This window comes from Sceloporus occidentalis, unplaced genomic scaffold (assembly GCF_023333645.1).
Source record: "Sceloporus occidentalis isolate IW3139 unplaced genomic scaffold, rSceOcc1.0.p SCAF_36, whole genome shotgun sequence".
Lineage (NCBI taxonomy): Eukaryota > Metazoa > Chordata > Lepidosauria > Squamata > Phrynosomatidae > Sceloporus > Sceloporus occidentalis.
In genome coordinates this window covers 5074130-5093888 of record NW_028317016.1, presented here as the reverse complement: position 1 = coordinate 5093888, position 19759 = coordinate 5074130, and the positions used below count along the sequence as shown (strand labels likewise).

General features: G+C 40.2%; 1 protein-coding gene across 2 annotated transcripts in view; it reads left to right on the top strand.

Moving 5' to 3' along the window:
• The window catches only part of LOC149297871 (A-type potassium channel modulatory protein KCNIP1-like), an 86248-nt gene extending 80643 nt beyond the window's left edge, over positions 1–5605 (top strand). For both annotated transcript variants that reach the window (XM_089488015.1, XM_089488017.1), the window contains exons 6-8: positions 1407–1511; positions 4804–4866; positions 5558–5605. In XM_089488015.1, the coding sequence (XP_089344141.1) occupies positions 1407–1511; positions 4804–4866; positions 5558–5605 (216 nt within the window). The remainder of the gene's footprint in view (positions 1–1406; positions 1512–4803; positions 4867–5557) is intronic.
• Positions 5606–19759: the final 14154 nt, after the last annotated feature.

Below are 19759 nucleotides of genomic sequence, written 5' to 3'. Positions count from 1 at the left end.
ATGTTAAAAGAAACCAGTGACAAATAAAGAAGTATATTAAGATCCATATGTATTAAATAACCAAAGAGAATACATCAAGTATGTGCAATCAGTGTCTGTAATAGACACCTACAGAGATTTAACTAGTGCAGTTCCATGTAAACACAATCAGTATTAATACTCCAAAAAAAGTGTGAATTAAATCAAACCAAACAACCAAATCGGCAAAAGCAAATATGCTGATTAAAGTAAGAAAAAAGGCAAACATTTGTCAGCACTAAAGCGTGGTGATGTTCTGCGCATGCTCATTCCATGCATGCGCAAGAGCATTATCTCTGATAAAATAGTGCAGGTGATTTATTGGGGAGCTGGCCCTTCCTGGCACAGCTAAGCACCTGAGTTCCTGTGGGGAGTGAGTGCAGATTCCTGATTTTGGTATATACTAAGCCAGACATAGACAGTGGTACAGCTTAACTACCATCACTTTATACAGAGCAAGGCACTGGTTGTGGTGCACCATAACTCCCATCACTATATACTGAGCCAGACAGTAGTACAGTATAACTCCCATTACTATATACTGAGTTAGACACTGATGATGGAAAAGCATAATTCCAATTACTTGATACTGAGCCGGTTGGCAAGGGTGGTACAACATACCTTCCATCACAACACATTTACTCATGCTTTCTCACACTCTCACCTCTGTCTCCTTTACTGCAGAGCCTCTTCTTCTTCTCCCATGTCTCCCTCCCCCTGCTCTCTCCTCCTCTTCTTGTTCTACCTTTCAGTTGATGGGTGTGGCTTCAGTGCTGAGTGGCATCATATTCTGGCACTCAATATCAGTAGCCGGCGCACATCGCAAGGATATGGAGGTCTGTATGAATCTTCCGCTCCCTTCGTTTTAGGCCAGTTAGAGAGAGATCTATGATCTACCTAACTGACCCTGCTCCTCCATCGAAGGGCAGTATAGTCTGCATCTGGAGGGCACTGCTGGATACACTACTGGCAGACAGGCCCTCTGACTCTCACAGGCCCTTTTGCTATCTCACCATTTTAATATAATGTTAACTGTAAAGTACATTTGTTATTGTTTACCACATAAAAATAAACATACATAATGGCAACAAACCCCCAGGGGGATGTAGGCTCATGCAACACAGTGTTGCCACTGAAAGGATCTAGTCATGGTGGGGATAAAAATAATCTTGGCTAATAGTGAAGTATAAAATCATATGCTGCTAAATTCTGAGTCTGTGTGCTAATTAAGTCCAAGTGTCTAATTGTATCTTAATTTTGACTTCTTCTGTGATAACATGTGGGGTATAATACATAAATACCTGATATTGTTCCTCATCCAAAAAAGCAAATAAGACATGGACTTATGACGACATGTTTTTCCATCTTTGCTCATTTTTATTTTGCAGGAAATGATGGATATAGTCAAAGCCATATATGATATGATGGGGAAGTATACATATCCAGTTTTAAAAGATGATGCACCGAAGCAGCATGTGGACCTTTTTTTTCAGGTATATGTATAAACAAGCTATATATGCTGCCTGTTGTAATTTTACAACATAATTGCGACAAATGTTTCCTAATACATTGAAAATATACAATTATATTATATTTATTGGAAACCAATCTCATTGGTAAACCATAGGAGTGCATATTCATAATTTTTTCTCAGGATCTACATGATTATTCCTCCACATTCATTTATTGCTACCTTATTGTTAAGTTATTGATTGTTATTGCTTATGCCTTAGAGGGCCAGCTACATATGTGATGTTTCTTACCTAATGCAACTGATGTCTTGTATGCTTATGTAATGGGTTCTATCTGAGAATACAGCTACAGTGTTAGTAAAAAAAAAATATGATCTGCCCTTGGAGCAAGTAGCTTAGTATGGCTGCCTGCAACCATGGCAACTAGTGATAAAAAGAGAGACTGCATTACGTGTCCACCATGCGTGGAAAAATAAATGTCTCAACCTGGCCAACATTCAGGGATCAGTAACTTTGATGTCACAGGTGTCCCCCACATTTAAAAATGTCCCTTCTCACAGTGCCCAATAAAGTAAAAAAATAATTACAAATATAAAACTCCCATGCAAATGTGTGATAAAATGTGTGATATCACTTGCAGCAGGTATTGCAAAAATATTATTGTATCGAACTGCTTATATAGAATATAGACACTGAAAACTGCAACTTTCTTAGACTATATATATATAGACTTCCTATGAACCAGATATGACTTTTGGAACTGATCAGCAAGATCTACACAAACCATGCCACTGTTGTATTTGATATAGCCTATAATGTGCTTGAGTTGAAGTTATGCCTGTCACGAACGCACTCTACTCCAAGCGTGCGCGTGACTTGGTTCTGGTGGTAAAAGGGTTAAAATTCACTATCTGTCTGCCCTAGACCGAAAATAGTGATAAAAATACAAATATCCACCCTTAATACCACCCGCAATTAACTATAATGATATAACAAATATCAAAATAACGCTGCCACCACCAAGACAATTTAGAAATGGGGTGCCTTGGTACCCCAAACGAATCAGACTAAAAAAACCCACACAGTATATTTTAACACAAAAATTATGTGATTTAAAATTACCAATAAAACAGTCTCTTCAGGTGACGTGAGTCTTTACCAGACAAAGGCAGAACTTAATAAAGGAATATTTATTATGAACAAAAAAATCACAGTGCATACAAAAAAGATGATAAACAGATTATTTACACCAACAGATAAAATAAAAAGGAGAAAATTACAGAAAACCTAACTACTCACTGAATGGTCAAGTAACAGTTTTTCTGTCTGTAGGGCTCCGGCAAGGAAAGATGGCGACTTACTCAAAATTAGATCTTGGCCCCTAGTAAGCACACTGACCAATCTTCTCTCCTTAATTTTATACCCTTTCCCAGTTCATCTCGAGTTTCCAAGCCGGCCCAGAGGTGGTATAAGCGGAGGGGAAGGGGTACCATAAGTGACCTCCCCCTTGTGTGGTGGAAACATATCAGTCCAAATAACTTATTTTCATTTTACCGTCCCTCCTGTGCTCGCCACAGCCATAATTCGTGCATTTATGAATTTCCTGTAAATTGTGAAGTCCATAGATATGTCACACTTGCTACTTATGACTAAACATCATAGACTTCACAATTCCTTCCAAACTGGTTAAGTGGCGCCACCATGTTTGTACTCTTTTTGTAGGGTGCGCTTTCCCCGTTCTAGGTATGCACACAAGGAGGTATGATAATGAATATATGAGTTATTATTGATATGTGTTGGATATGACCTGGATATAAAATGGTTTTCCTGACTGCTAGTGGTCACTTAGCATATCAAAGAATCCATTATATATGAGGGGATACAGGCATATGGTGAATGACTCGGCTAGCAGACTTAAAGGCACCGCCTCCCCGTGAAATTTCACACCTTGCAGAGGGCCTTGGTTGGAGTCCCAGCTTCAAAAGACCAATTTATCTAAAAAGACCTTTTGGCGCCATATGCCTATACAATCGAATTAACCCCTCACATACTGAAATTGGCTGTGCCATCTCTACCGGGTAGCCAGTCCATGTACGTACTACACCGGTTGGTGTGACAATGCCCTCTAACAGTAACTGGCCTGGTGGTTTTTTTATGCATGTAGGCAAAATAAAACATCTTTCTTGTTTCTGTATTTCATTTGCAAATTCTCAAAGCTGATGCCTTCTTTTTGCCTTGGGAACTGGAATCACTATGGGAAACTGTTATGGAATTTGCATCCCCAAACACAAGTCTCTAAAAATATTATTTTCATAAATGTAAACTTTTGTATTAGTTGTGCACATAAATGTTCTAACATTAGTCTAACAAGAAGAGGAGAAGCTCCCATGTTTCCACTAGTGCAGACAGAGTCTAAGCAGAATGGTGGATCAAAGTGGCTGACATTTCCTTCATAAATACCAAAGGAATATGTATAACCCATGCCACTTTCAAATAACCCTGTACCTGTGTTGTTCGGAGTAAATGTACTGATTTAACAACAGCCTTCTCTTCAATCATACAAGGGACCCATCCATCCAAATGTTTGGAGGTACAGACCTCTACAAATCTTTGTGACAAATATGTCATGAGTGGCCTGGTTTTAAAGAGCCTGTCATGCTTAGAGTTAATTTGATATTATCATTAAAATGGAAAAGAAAGTTTCACTACCTGGCTTAAGCTTGCTTAGCCTTAAATTCAGGTCTAAACATTAAAGTCCACGTGCTTGCAAGTTATACTAGTGTTTGAGCAGGTAAAGTCATTCATTAAAGCCGACTTTAGTAAGTTGGATGCAGGAGATGCAACTTTTATGCCAGCTAAAAAAGCAGGCAACTTACAAATCTATCAGCCTGTCAGTTGGATGCAGCTTTAAAGTTTGAATTGGAACTTATATTCCAACTCAAAAACTTCATCTCACAACCCTAGAGTTTACAGGTAGGCTCTAGGTGAAACCCATGGAGTTCCCAAGTATGGTGATTGGCTTCAGTTACTAACCTTGATTTCAGTGGGAGCTCAGCTCCCTTTGACAAGAATGACAGTTCTACTGAGCATGTGCAAGAAACTTACAGCTATGCTTTCTTCAGAGGCATTGAAGTGATCTTTTAAAATGTAAGGGTTAGTAAAACAATATATGTATATATCTATATATAAATATACCTCTATTTATGTATTTATATATACATGTATTTAATAAGGAATTTAAGTAATATGAAAATTGTTTGTATACATAGCATTAATATATATTAATATATAACACTAAAATTTTATCTTGCAGAAAATGGACAAAAATAAAGATGGTGTTGTAACTCTGGAAGAATTCATTGAATCATGCCAAGAGGTATTTATTTTTTTCTGCAAGTAAAATGTATACTAATGCAACACTATTGAAACTTAGCTCATCTAATGATAGCAGTATAGATAAGGATTGGCAGTTGAATTCCAAAAAGTGTTCTTAAAACCCCATTAGGACGTACCAGTACATTCTGATTTTCTTTCCTTCCTGCCGCCACATGGGAGATGAGGCTGTCTTTTGACACCCTGGACTCCCCCCTGCTGACTGATCGCTTGTAACAGCATTCTGTGCCTGCGCCAGTACTCCATTAAAAAAAGGAATGCCCAGTCGCATGATCGGGCACCCCTTCCGGTAGACATCACTGCTGAAGTCCACCAGAAGATCACTGAAGGAGAGGATATAACCAGCAGGGTCTGTATTAATGTGTTAGTCACAGCACCCATGTGGCCTTTTTGCAATGTATTGTTTTAAGCGGTTTAATGTTTTTTGAAGGATAACATCAGGTAGAGCCCTGATACTTTGTTGTAAGTGCATTGAATACAGCAACTATATTAGAAATGGAGGGTGTCAGCTTGGTACAGATAATATTTCTACAGTTTTTTATGAAAAAGTAAGAAACCTAAACCATCTGGAAAGCTGGAACTCTAATATCAACTTTTCTCAATTTGTAAACTTACTATTTAGAATCTGTATGTCTCCACATGCTTGTTTAAAGTACTGTTTTTCTTTCCTACAGGATGACAATATTATGAGGTCTTTACAGCTCTTTGAGAGTATCATGTAAAGGGAAAGACAGGATTCGTGCAGATGAAGAAACTGGTGAATTTGTGGAATATTAAAATAATTACAAAAAAACTACTTTTCAAAGATGAACAATTAGAAACTATCAAAAAGAAGTGTCCCAGCAAGGTTTTGTAGGAAGTATGGGTCAATAAATTATTTACTATTTAACACCTTTTGGGAGACTGTCACATTTAAAATAATACATACATTTGACTAATTGATAGCATTCATATGGTATTTGACAGATTTGGCTGATATGCTAAATTAACAACAGGCTCTTGTTTTATTGTAGTTTTGATATGGTATTCTTAATTAAATAGAACACAATGGTGTGTAGTCATTAACCAGTGAGTTTGAAGGAAACTTTGACTTTCTGAATTTACTATACATTATGATAAGCCAACTTAGTGACATTCTGCTGCAAGAAGGTTGAGTTGGCCCTGCTCAATACAGAGTTCTGTAATTAATAAAAATAACTACCCCCATATTTACTGAACATTATGCAAAGTGAACGTCCCCAGATAAGGCTTACTTGGTTTTATAATACATTTCATTAGTCAAGGGAAATTTTCAACTCTCCTAGACAAAAGAATACTGTTCATATTCCTATAAAGTTTCATAGCCATTTATTGCAAGTGGGAGTTAAGTACTTGGCGTAATGTTACAAAATACTGCTGTATGTCTGCATTTTGTAAGAACCCACTGTGTTATATCAAATTGTGTTTATTTATGTTTTTTAAAACTGTGATTAGTCCATAATGTATTCATTATCTGTAATCTAAACACATTACTTATTTTTTTCATTGTTTGTGTATTACTGACTGTATTTTCAAAAAATGTCCAACATTAAAACAAAACTGTTATTATTTATTCAATTTTTTTCTACTCTTACGATACACGGGGGTCACAAATGTTGCCTATTAGAAAATTGAGGCTGGGTCGATCTGTACTGGAACACAGGTAGGGCTGCCAAAATTGAAGCCCCATAATAATTTTAATACTTTTGCACTGAATACGCCACATCCTTCATAGTACCCAAAGCCTCTTAATATGACACTTTCTTCTACTGAACAAGCTGACAAAAAAATACTGATGGCAACTCAATTGAATTGAGACACCTCAGGCATACACCACATTCAACCATACACACAAACTAAATTTTCTTTTCATACTATGACCTCTCATCTGACCGCTTCTACAGATAACCACAGAGAAACTCTTGGTCACGAGAGCATCATTATGCCACACCCCACTCCCCTCCCACTTTCCCTCTAAAAATGTGCTGCTTTCAGTGGAACCAGATTAGGCCTGGCAGGCACTGGTAGACAGGTACCTCCAGCCACTTGGTGCAGGAATGAATTTCCCCAATATCTGAAAAAAAAGGATCCTGTAGCTAAATGACGGAGACAGAGGAGCAGCATCAGTATGGCACTGGGCCTGGGCAGGCACTGGCATCCAGCCATTTGGTAAATTTCCCCAATATTTGAAACATGTATCCCCCAGTGTAAGGGCAGTAGCACTAGAACCTTACACACTTTGAATATTCAGTGCTGGGTAACCTAATTTGGGCAGATTTCAAGGAAGCCATTTGCTCCACTTTGTGCAGGGAGAGCTATGGGTTGAGTATGTTGTCTTTCCTAGAGAAAACCCTCTCACTTTGGATAATGGAGGGTGGGCATGAAAGCAACTGCTGCACCACTAAGGAGAAGCCTGGCCAGATAACAGCTTTCTGGCCTCAGTAACTTAGTAGTAAGAGGTAGAGGCAATTCTTCAAGGTTGTCCTGAAGTAGACAGTGATGGGATAGACCCACCTCTTGCTCCTTAGCTGCTGTCTGTCTTCATGCTGCAGTGAAAGTGCCTGGCAATCATATGGCACTTTTCAATCAATTGTGACATCTTTCACTGCCTATCAGTTGGAATAGCTGTCCTTACCACCAGACGGAGTATGTGTACTGTGCAAGGCAAACCCACATCTAACAGAACAACCACTGGAAGATGTGTCACTTGACTTCTTTCCCTGGCTCATCATCTAAATACCAGTCATCATCAACAGTGCCAATGACCATATTTGTTTGTACTTTGGTAGGTGGGGTGGTCATGACAGTAGAACTTCTAGAGCCATGACGCCTGTTATTGCTGCTGTGTGCCGCTTGTGGTAGTTCTGATTCTGAGAAAGAAGGCTTCACCCTACTTGGAACTTGCATACCAGGGTCACCTGACTGCTTGATCATACACACTTGCCACCATCTCTGCCCAACCCACAAAAACTGGAAAAACTCTTTCTGTGTAGCGTAAATGTGCAACTGTCTTAAACTCTACTTAGGATCAGTATTTGTAGAAAATAAACACACTTTGCACATGCACACAGTAAAATGTCTAATTTTGCCACTAATATTCATTAATGATTTCTTGTTTTGTGTTGTTCGCCTAAAATTATTTTTTTGGAAAAAAGCTCTAAAATAAATGATTACAAAAAAGAGAAAAAAACATCTGCGTCAGTCCCTGTATATCAATAATGAATTTAGATAAATCTCAATCTAAGTCTCTACGCTGTTACTCTCACTGACTGTCTCACACTCCAGCTCTCACCAGAGACTAATTAAAATTTAGCAATATCTAATCCTGGTCTCTTTCCCTTGTAAATGCTGATTGACCTGAGTTTAAAAAAAAGTAAGTAAAAAAAACCCATAGGCTGTTGGACACATCAAACACAGCCATAACGATCAATGAGACCCCAACCCATGATTTTTTGGCTACTTCTACCTATCAATCATTTACCCTCCTACACAGTCCCTTCCTACTCTACCTCATCAAAGATGGTCAAAACAGGTCGTAATGGAACCAAAACAGATTGTAATGTCACCAAAACGTGGCAAACTAATTTAAATTTCAGAGATTTTGCCATTTGTTTTCATTTGTTTCATTGGGGACCCTCCTCCTCATTGGAGATTCATGCGAACAAACGAAATTGGTAAGTTTCTTTAAAAATAAAGTTTGCACGAATCCGAATTGGTAAGTCTACTGAATATTTTTATTCTAGCCTTGATTTGGTTAACTGCACATGGGAATTTTGAAGCATTGAAGAGTTTAATTGCACAAACATTGAAGTTTTGAGGCATATGAGGCCTGCAGTTCTTTACATATTAGTCATTTTCTTTTGTGACCTCCTGGATTCCTCAATGTGCTCTTGATGGAGTTTTGGTAGGCCGGCCACTCCAGGACCACCACTGTTCCAAGTTTTCTCCATTTGTAGATAGATGTCAATAAAATAATAATGGTGGGAGCGCTAAGGAGGTTGGAATTCCTCTTGGAACTGGTAGCATATTACGATGTATGTATAAAAATGTCAGGAATTATATTAAAAATACAATTTAAAGGCGGGGCGTGGCCTGCATGGCGACCTGATCGTAAGCCGGGAGGGAGTGCTCTGCTGATCCAGAGCTTTTTCGCACGCCATCCGCATCAATCCGTGGTGATGATCTCACTATTTTTTCTCCTTACGCGCTCTGTGTTTGATGGCTAAGCTCTCGGTCACGTAAATCCTCCACGATGCCTGGCTATTTTGAACCGAAAAAATTTCCACCTCAGCTCTCGGGCCTACCACATGTTCCTGACGACGATTCAGACGCCTCAGCCGGTCTATCTTCTGTACTGCGATCGGATCCTCCATCTCCGCGCCCACCCTCTCCGCAGAGGACCAAACCGACCAACAACTTACCTCACGCATGATGAAATCCCTTCTCCAGGAGATGAGGATGCAGCTGAAACAAGACCTGCAGGATGTTGTCACCTCTCTCCGTCAGGATATCGACGCCCTAGGGGAACGCACTGATCACCTGGAACGGCGAATGGACGACTTCACAGACGCACATAACACCCTCACAGATGAAAACACTGCTATTCATACGGAATTAGATCTTCTACGCACCAAACTAATGGACCTGGAGGATTGGTCCCGTCGAAACAACATTCGCCTCCGAGGAATCCCCGAGGAAATTTCCCAGGCAGATCTACCAGACTTTGTCCAACACTTATTCAAGACCCTTTTGGCTGTCGACAATATACCGGAGATCTGATTGGATCGCCTACACAGGGTCTCCAGACCACAATCACTCCGATCTAACCTCCCCAGAGATGTGCTTACCAGAGTCCACTATTTTGACGTTAAGGAAAAGATTATGCAAGCGGCGCGTCGCAAGCCAGACTTACCTCCACGTTTTCTGGATGTGATGCTCCTCACCGACCTCTCTCAACTCACCCTGCAACGCAGACGTCTATTTGCTCCGATCGCATCAAATACCTTACCTCTGGGCTTACCCTGTACGTCTCTATGTCTCAAAGGATGGCTCCACATCTACTATTTCCACGCCTGATGAAGGAATAGCTCTACTCCAGACCTGGGGCCTCACTGCCGACCAACCACCTACATCCCCGCACACGGCGGGCGCTCTCCCAGGGCGTTTACTGCTCCACTCGAGCTCTCCACGTTACCCCGCTGTGTGCTATCTATAATTTTAGCACATCGACGCCACCTGGTTTAACAGTTGTTGTTTTTTTGTTTTTTGATTTTCTTTTTGTTGTTTTGATTTACGGCATGTCCCTCCAACTAGTCGGGTGCGGCTGCCCTTTATTGATACTCACTCTGTGTGGGGCTGTCTCCCCGCAGGTATGCGATTTCTACTCTGTTTGGCTCCATGCATTAGTAATTTCCTCTCCCGTTTAACCCCTTGATGACAATTGCCGGTCCGGGCACGTCACCGAAATTCAAGTCGTTTACGACAAATGACGTGCCAGGACCGGCACGTCTTTAAACGGGTGCAGAAAGCGATCTATTTTCGCTTTCTGCACTGAAACGGCGTTGCTGTAATGCCTCGACCTCGAGGCATTCAGCAACGCCATGATCGGCACAAAGGGGCCATCTCTGGCCCCTCCCCGGGGCGTCAACATCCGCCATACTTTGTATGGCGGCGGACGCCCGTTTTAAAAGCGTTAAAACTTAAATGGTGTCTCTGGAATGCCTCGATCAGGAGGCATCCAGCGACACCAAACACTTACCTTGGGATGGACTGTGACCGCTCCGGAGAGCGGTCACAGCCGCAGCTGCCGGTGATCTTCGCCATCAGCAAGATGGCGGCGGCCCGGGGAAAAAAAACAATAAAGACGAAAAAGTTCGCTAGATGGTCTCCAGACCCTCTAGAGAACTCTGGCTCCACTTGCAGGTTGAATACAGGTACTGCATTCAACCATGCAAGTCAATGGAGTTCAGCTTTCTAATCACAGTGTGATTAGTAAAAATAAATTAAAAATAAAATAAAATTAATAATAATTAGAAAAAAATAGTAAAAAAACAGTAAAATGTAAAAATAATTTCCCACTGATGTCACTATCAGGGGAACCTTCAAGTTGAAAAAAAATGTTAAATTTTTTTTTTAAAAAAAGGCAAAAAAAAAAATATATATATAAAAAATATATTTTTGTGAGCAAGTCCTAAAATTAGCATATTAGCTTAAAACAATTCTCGCATGGAAAGAGTTAAAATACTGGCATATTAAATGCCCATGGGGTGTCTACTTTTAAAAAATGTATGATTTGATGGGGTAAATTGAATTGGCCAGGTTCAACAAGGTCCCAATTAACACGGGGGAAGGATGGCCACACATCTAATTTCCAATTAGAAAAATGCACACGTACCAAATGTGGCCTTTTAGTTCCCCCCAAAAATTACAAACCCATGCATGTGGGGTATCACTGTACTCAGGAGATGTTGCTGAACACATATCATGTTTTATGACAGCGTGTGACAGCGACATATACCAGGAGCTGTAAATTCATACATAAAGTTTTGTGTGGGAAAAATACACACAAAAATACTACTGCAAACTTAGAAAAAATGCTGGTGGTAAAATGTGTGCATGGAAAGAGTCAAAATACTAGCATTTGAAATACCCTGGGGTGTCTAGTTTTCAAAAATATATGGCTTTATTGGCCATACTGAAATGGCCCGGCTCAAAGATGTACGAAATAGGGCATGGGCAGTGGATCCCCAAATGCCAAAGTTCAACATTGAAAAATGTGCATGCCCCAAATGTGGCCCTTTTGCCCCCAAACAGCCAGGCAAAATCATTCATGTGAGGTATCACTGTACTCAGGAGATGTTGCTAAACACATATTGGGGTGTTTTATGATAGTGACATATACCAGAACCTGTTTATTCATACCTGAAGTAAAATGTGTGTGAAAAAACAAATGCAAAAAAATTACTACCATAAAGTTTGACAAAGGCTGATGGTAGAATAAGTGCTTGGGTTAAAATACTAGCATTTGGAATACCCTGGGCTGTCTAGTTTTCAAAAATATATGACTTGATGGGGTAAATTGCATTGGCCGGGTTCAAAGATACCCGAAATGGCACATGGGGGGAAGAATTACCAGATTTGGAAAAAATGGCTTTGAAATAGCAAAACGCTACCTGTACTTATTGCTCCATAACGTGCAGAAAAAAGAAAAAAAACATAAAAACATTGGGCATTTCTAAACTCAGGACAAATAGTAGAATCTATTTAGCAGGTTTTTTTATTACCTTTTATAGATGAGTAAAAGATTTTTCAACTAAAAGTTAGAAACAGTCATTTTTTTCTAAATGTTTCACCATATTTTATACTTTTTTTAATATTAAATAATATGATACAATCAAAACAATGTCATCTAAAGAAAGCCCTTCTTGTCCTGAAAAAAACAATATCTAATGTGTGTGGGTTCAGTAAACGGGAAAGAAGAAAATTACAGCTAAACACGAGCAGCGCAGAAATGTTAAAACGGCCATTGTCACGAAGGGTACAAAAAGTAAAATCAGCCTTTGTCACGAAGGGGTTAAATGGCTCACCTCAATATACTTTCCCTGAATGTTAAGGGACTCAACTCTCCCCATAAACACAAACTCTTGTGGGAGGAAGCCAAATCCACTAAGGCCGACATCATTTGCATTCAGGAAACCCAAATCCATTTTACTCTCTAAACACCTAGTTTTATGCTATAAACTTGTGGACCCGCAGGGCCGATACCGCATCCTCATTTGTACAATCAATTCTGTGGTCTACATTATAGCCTCCTTCTACACTCCGCACACTGGGCAAACACATTTTTTCCGCTCCTTTTTGGAAAAATTAGACCGCATTAAAAAAGGCCAACTCATTCTCTGTGGCGACCTCAACGCTCCACTATGCCCATCCCTTGACACTTCAACAATGCGCTCGACCTTGCATACTAAACATGTCCTTAAACTGTGTACAGATTTAACGACTTTGCTCCATTCTCACCAACTCTTTGACTCCTGGAGGGTTCTTCATCCGTTAGAAAAAGATTACACTTTATTTTCTTCCCCACATAAATCGTACTCCCGAATAGATTATATATTTTTAGATAAACTATCTCTTCAGAAATTGGTTTCTTGCCAGATTGGTGTAATTTCTTGGTCTGACCATGCTCCGGTCCTGTTATCTGTTAAAATTTATTACCCAACTTCGGGTAGAGGAACATGGCGACTTAATGACACTCTCTTGCAATCTACAACACATAAAGCACATATCCAATCTGACCTTTCACATTATTTCCATGACAATTACTCGCCTGACATCCCCATTGAAACTCTGTAGATTGCACACAAGGCTGTTATTCGCGGCCGCCTAATAAGCTTGGCGGCTCATGTTAAGAAACATTACACCCTCTCTCGTGACACCTTACTATTTAAGCTCTATGACCTAGAGACTCTCAATAAACTGAACACCACAGACTCTCTCTTAAAGGAAATCAAAAATACCCGACTTCAACTTGCTGAACATGATCACCAACGCACATCTTACATATTGACTAAATTAAAGCAGCATTTTTATGCCAAAGGTAATAAAGCAGATACCCTTTTAGCTCGGAAGCTGCGAAAACACAGTAGTTACCTCTAGACCATCTCATATCCGTAACCGGAAGGGGCACCCGGTCTCTAACCCCTCAGCGATGGTAGAGGTCTTTGCTGATTTTTACACTACACTTTATAATCTCTGCTCTGATGCCTCGTTCCACCATCCCTCTCCTACTGATATTGATGCTTAACTTTTTTCCATTCACCTACCTACCATTCCCCCTGAAGTGATAGACAGAATCAGCGCCTGTATAGAATTGAGGGAAATTGAGAGAGTAGTGGCCCAACTGAAGAAAAATTCTGCGCCTGGCCAGGATGGGTACACTTCTTCATATTATCAAACTTTTCTGCCATATTAGGTCCTTTTTGCTATCCCTTTTCCGTTCTTATATGGCCTCAGGCCTTACCCCATCTGAAAACCTCCATGCCCATGTAATTACTCTGCCCAAACCCGGGAAGCCTACTGACAATTGTTTTAATTACAGGCCCATTTCAATAATGATGTTAAAATATATGCCAAGATACTTGCAAATAGGCTAGCTTCTCTTCTCCCCTCCCTACTCCCCTCCTGACCAGGTAGGCTTTGTTATAGGTAGGCAAGCATCGGACAACACGCGCAAATTTATTAATATAATCTGGGAGGCAACCAAACGCAAATGCCCTACCTTATTAGTTTAATTTGATGCAGAAAAAGCCTTTGATAGGCTCCATTGGCACTTTTTAAAGGCAACTCTACTCAAATTCGGGTTCCCCCCTCTCTTTGTTCAAGCTGTTTTTGCTTTGTATACTGCCCCTTCCGCCTGCATTTCAATGTTAGGTTTTCTTTCTTCCCCTATTCAAATCACGAACGGTACTCGTCAAGGTTGCCCCTTGTCCCCTCTCCTCTATGCACTAGCACTTGAACCCCTTGCAGCAGCTATCCGCTCTGACCCCTCGGTATGCACTTTAGGATTGTTCGCAGACGACATTCAAGCTTCTGTCACTACGGCCACGACTTCGTTACCTGCCCTTATCCATCAACTTGATATATCACAAAATCAATATTTCCAAAACGCAAGCCCTATGCCTTAACATGACGCGCGCACAGGTAACACATCTCACTACACTGTATCATTTTTACTGGAGAGACTCCTACCTCACATATTTGGGGATCAAATTACCTAAAAATATCCACTCTCTTAATGATCTTAATATAGTTTCAATTTGGAAACAAATCAGATTAGATATTTTACGATGGAGACAGTTTGAACTTTCTTGGATGGTTCGCATTAACGCCCTTAAAATGAATGCTCTTCCGAAACTACTTTATGTTATGTGTACGGTTCCTGTACCACCTCCTCCCACACTGTTACACTCTATACAATCTTATTTTATTAATTTCACTTAAATTAAAGGTAAATCTCGGATTGCTAACCGTACCAGATTCGTTTCCAGGCTCAATGGTGGCTTGGGAATTCCACACATAGAATCTTATCACGAGGCCTGCATATTATCTCAAACTCTGCTGTTTTATGCACATGCTAACATTCCGTCCTGGGTCACCCATGAAAACACTGTCCTCTCACCCTACACGGTTCCGCTACTCCTTTGGACTGACCACAAATGCAACCCCTCTCTCCGAGATCTACCTCCCACGACCGCCTACATGTTCACAATTTGGCATAAATGTCTGCGGCGCTTCCCTTCCCTGGCTAGGTTTTTTCCTTTACGCCTCTGGAAACGATGAAACTCTTTATTTCTGATTTAACCATTCGTACTTGGCTTCACCCTACTCTACGGACCTTGGGGGACATATCAGGGAACCACTCTGGTCTCTTTAAACCACCTCACTCAGACCCATAACATTTCTCACCGAGATTTTTTCAAATCTCTACAAATCCGCCACGTCCTCAGCACTAGTACCTCCCCCATGGCCCCTTCTCCGGGTATTCTCCATCCTGTTATGAAGCTGTTTCTCTCAACCCCCTACATTAAAGAGGCAATCTCCTGTTGGTACTTTCTGCTGCTCTCCAAATTTTCCAAAAGTAAGCTATCTCATATGCAAGCATGGGAGAAAGAATTACAGCTAACATTCCCTCTGGAATCTTGGTTTGAAGCTGAATCTATGATGAAGGGTGTATCCCATTGCCTAAATCATCTAGAACTCCAGAAAAAGCTCAGCTATCTGACTCCTGCCCGTCTTTCTTTTATGATTCCTGGTTATCCTAGAACCTGTTGGAGGGGGTGCAGCCAGGATGGTACAATGTTACATATGTGGTGATCCTGCCCGACATTAACCCCATTGTGGCTTAAGGTATTTTCCGTTCTTTACTCTGTACTCCATGTTAGACTAGACCCTCTTCCGGAAACCGCCCTATTTTTTTTTTTAGTCCTTATAGGTTTATGTTTATTATATGTCATGTCATGATTTGCTTTAAATTGCAACATCTACACTGCTAGTTTAGTGTTTATATGAAAACATCTTTATACTTAAAAAAAAACACTTTACATTACTGGAAAAACAGGAATTTCAGAGTATAGTCATGCTGTCTGATGTTGCAATTACATTGTGATGCAATGTTTGTTGTAGGCAAGCCAGTTCTGCTTGTGAACAAAACAAGAGTAACACAATATGGGATACCATGTATTTACACATAAACAGTTTTTTCTAACACCGTAATCCCCTTCCCTCTGAAAGTGGGAAGTTAGATGCAAGTTCACAGTAATATGCAATTAAGTAATTCTAGCCCATAACCATGTGTAAGCTTAGTAGAATGCACCAGATCTTGCCGTATACGAACATAGACATTAACCCTTTCATGATCAATGATGTTCCAAGTATATCACACAGGAAAATAACAAATATCCATGACATTACATTTTGCAAAGATTCTGCTTAGATGTTAGATCCTGCTAGAATATCACAACTCTACTGGCAGAAATAGAAATTGTTATGGATTCTGACATAATTTTTAAGGTATCTGTTGAAGATTCAGAGGTTATAAATTCAGTTGTCAGTCTAATAACACTGAAGTAGAGAATAACATGGACATCTTCTGACCCCTTACTACCCTCCTATCCATATCAGCAGCACCCTAAAGGAAATGCAATTCAGAAGTTTGCCAAATGTTCTATCTTTATCTAGAGCAATATAATAGGGATAATTCCTAATTGCTTCTGGTACAATTCTGCTCAATGAGAGGAATTTTAGGGGTTTGGTGTTTGAAGACCTTTATAAACAATCCGGTCTTACTTACGCTAGCTGTATTTAAACAAACTCAAATAACTTGTAACTTTACAAATAATAAAACCACCAAAGATCAACATATTTTGCCACAAACACAATATATAGAAACACTTGGCTGGCACAGGTGTAAAGGTCCTCAATGCCCAGCGTTCTGATGAAACATTGGGGCCACCAAAGGCCTAAGCCCAGGGAGTATTTTGCGCGTTAGCCCTCAGGCTTGCGCACCACAAGCCACCATATGACAAGACGGTTAGCTCATGCACCGTACCAGTCTTAAATATAAAACCATAAACATACCATCAAATATATAACCTGCTGCAGCAGCAAGTTAACTCAAATAACCTAATCAAAATTGGGGAGGGTATTTTTCTTCAGCTTGTGAAAAATGGACCTTGATACGCGCCTAAGCCGCTCCTTTTATAAATCACTTCATTCCATTTTTTCTTCCCCTATCACTAATCTAAAATTAGAGTGAAACTAAGTTCATTGCCTATAGACAGATTAGTCACCGGTTAAATTATTTGGGTGACATAGGGTGTCTTATGTCTGGTGAAAAGCAAATATGTCATTCTACATTAAGAACCTTCTGCCAACACATGGTGGTGGCAGTATAATGTGGATGCTTTTCTGCATCAGAATCTGGACTACTTGTCATCATTGAAGGAACCATAATTTCTACTTTGGATCAAAGTGTTCTGCAGGCGGATATCAGACTATTCATGCATTAACTAAAGTGAATCTGTGTCAAGAAGACAGTAAAATAAAAGACAAGCAATTCTACTTCAAAATGGTAAAAATGGCCCAATCCTAGTCCTATTGTGGCAGAACCTGAAACAAGCCAAAAGCAGTTTGGAATAGATGGGTGGGCCAAAATTCCTAAACAGGACTCTGAGATTGATCAATAACTATTGGAATTGCATGGTAGGAAAAGGTGTACTGAGAGGGTGATAGATAAGTGGAACAGCCTTCCAGCTGAAGTGGAAATTGCTAATGCAGTGGGGGAACTCCCCTATGTTTGACTCAGTAAAAAAAGGTGTGGGAAACAGTTGAGTGGGTTTTTTACTTTTGAATATTGGTAAGATTTATTTCTGTGCATTATAAATATAAAAGCATACATATATGAGTTATGAAATACATTGTGACAATACCCCATGTAACAGGAACCAAGGGATCAAGCGGGAAGTCGCCGCTGTCTTCCTTGTAGCGAAAGCCAAATATAAAATGAGTAGCTGCTCTGGTTCTGGATTAAAGGTGCTTCTCTGGTGAAAACAGGGTCTCCCAGAACTGTACCACTAGTCACAACACAACTCCACCAGTCATGGTGCCAGAGAACACTTTATTGGGACTGGGCATAGTTTATATAGCCTACAAGGTAAGGGGAAACTGACAAACACAGGAAAGGATTAACATCATTAACACAAAACACAAAGGCAATGGATTATACAGACAGCAATGCCACTAGACTAACCTCTTCACACATTCAACAATGTCAAAAACATATCAGAGGTAAAGAGATGTAAAGGAAAGTAACATTTACACATGGACGTTGAATCATTCAATACACATGGCTGCTACAATTTAACCCCTGAAAATGAATAGAAAATTGCACTCCCAATAATTTTCTGAAAATGGCGGTCCAGCATCAGTTACACCCCTAGAGTAACATTCTTACAGTTGTTATTATGGAATTTTAAGACAGCATGACTACAATTTATTTACAATACCACTGGAACATTTACATTGGAACCCTCTTTCACCTATACTTTCCTGGTCCTAGTTGACTTATTTTATTGTAAATACTTCCCACCCCACCCCAAGGTGAAGCCAAACTGTGGAAGACCTCTCAAATTCTGCACACTCCATTTTAGGTAGGTGATGGCTTTTTTGCCACAGAGATTATTTTACAGGGATTCTGTTATACAGGCAGAGGCGTATCTAGGGTATGGCAGCTATGGCTCGTGCCATAAGCACCATCTGAAAGGGGGCACCTGTGAGCGGCTTTTAAACGCCGTCTTTTTTTTTTGATGCGGAGGATTCTCCTCCACGAGCCCTCTACCTCTGTCCCGGTGCCGGCATTTCATGCTGAGCGCCGTAATATGACGTTATATTTCGGCGCTCAGCAGTCAAGCAGCGGGCACCAGCGAGCGGCTTTTAAACACTGTCTTTTTTTTTTTTTTTGATGCCTAGCAACTCCCCCGCATCCAAAAAAAAAGACAGCGTTTAAATGCCGCTTGCTGGTGCCCACTGCTGAGCGCCGAAATATGATGTCATATTACGGCTCTCAGCAGTGAAGCAGCAGGCACTGCAGCAGTGCAGGAAGACAGAAGACTCTCGTCGCTGGACCTCAAGGTGAGAGAACTACAAAGTGGGAGAGGAAGAGGGTAGTAAGGAAAGGGGAGAGAAAGGGGTTAGAAAGTGACAAGGGAGGGAGAGGGGGTAGTAAAGAGTGTTAATTAATGTGTGGAAGTTTGGACAGGGGCGCAATTTCAGTGCTTGCCATAGGCGCTATTTTCACTAGATACGCCTCTGTATACAGGGGACTTCTTCTACTCTTAATTTTGGGCAGGGTTACCATTTTTCAGTTAACTAAAAAACAAACATGGTTACATGATTAATGTAACCTAATATACCTTTGTGTATATAATGTAATTTGTATTAAACCATTGTGTTTTAATTATTTCAATTTAACAATTATTTATTTCAAAATTTATATAAGAAGTAGAAAAGGCAAAAGAGAGTAAAATATAGGAGTATAATATCAATCTCTCAGCATGCCTACCATCAACCAAACTCTCAGACTGATACATTGTACACTGAGAGCATTGTGGAATAGTAAATTAATGGTTCTAAACATATAACGGTATAATTTGTGTTGTAGAAAGAATATATATGGTATATGCATAGATTCTTCCTGCAGTTCTAAGCCCAGCAGTTTAGGGATGGATGTGTTTGTGTGTGTGTGAGGTGCAGCTTTACCTCTCATGCAGGAAAAATGCTAGTTATGTGAATTGGCGTAA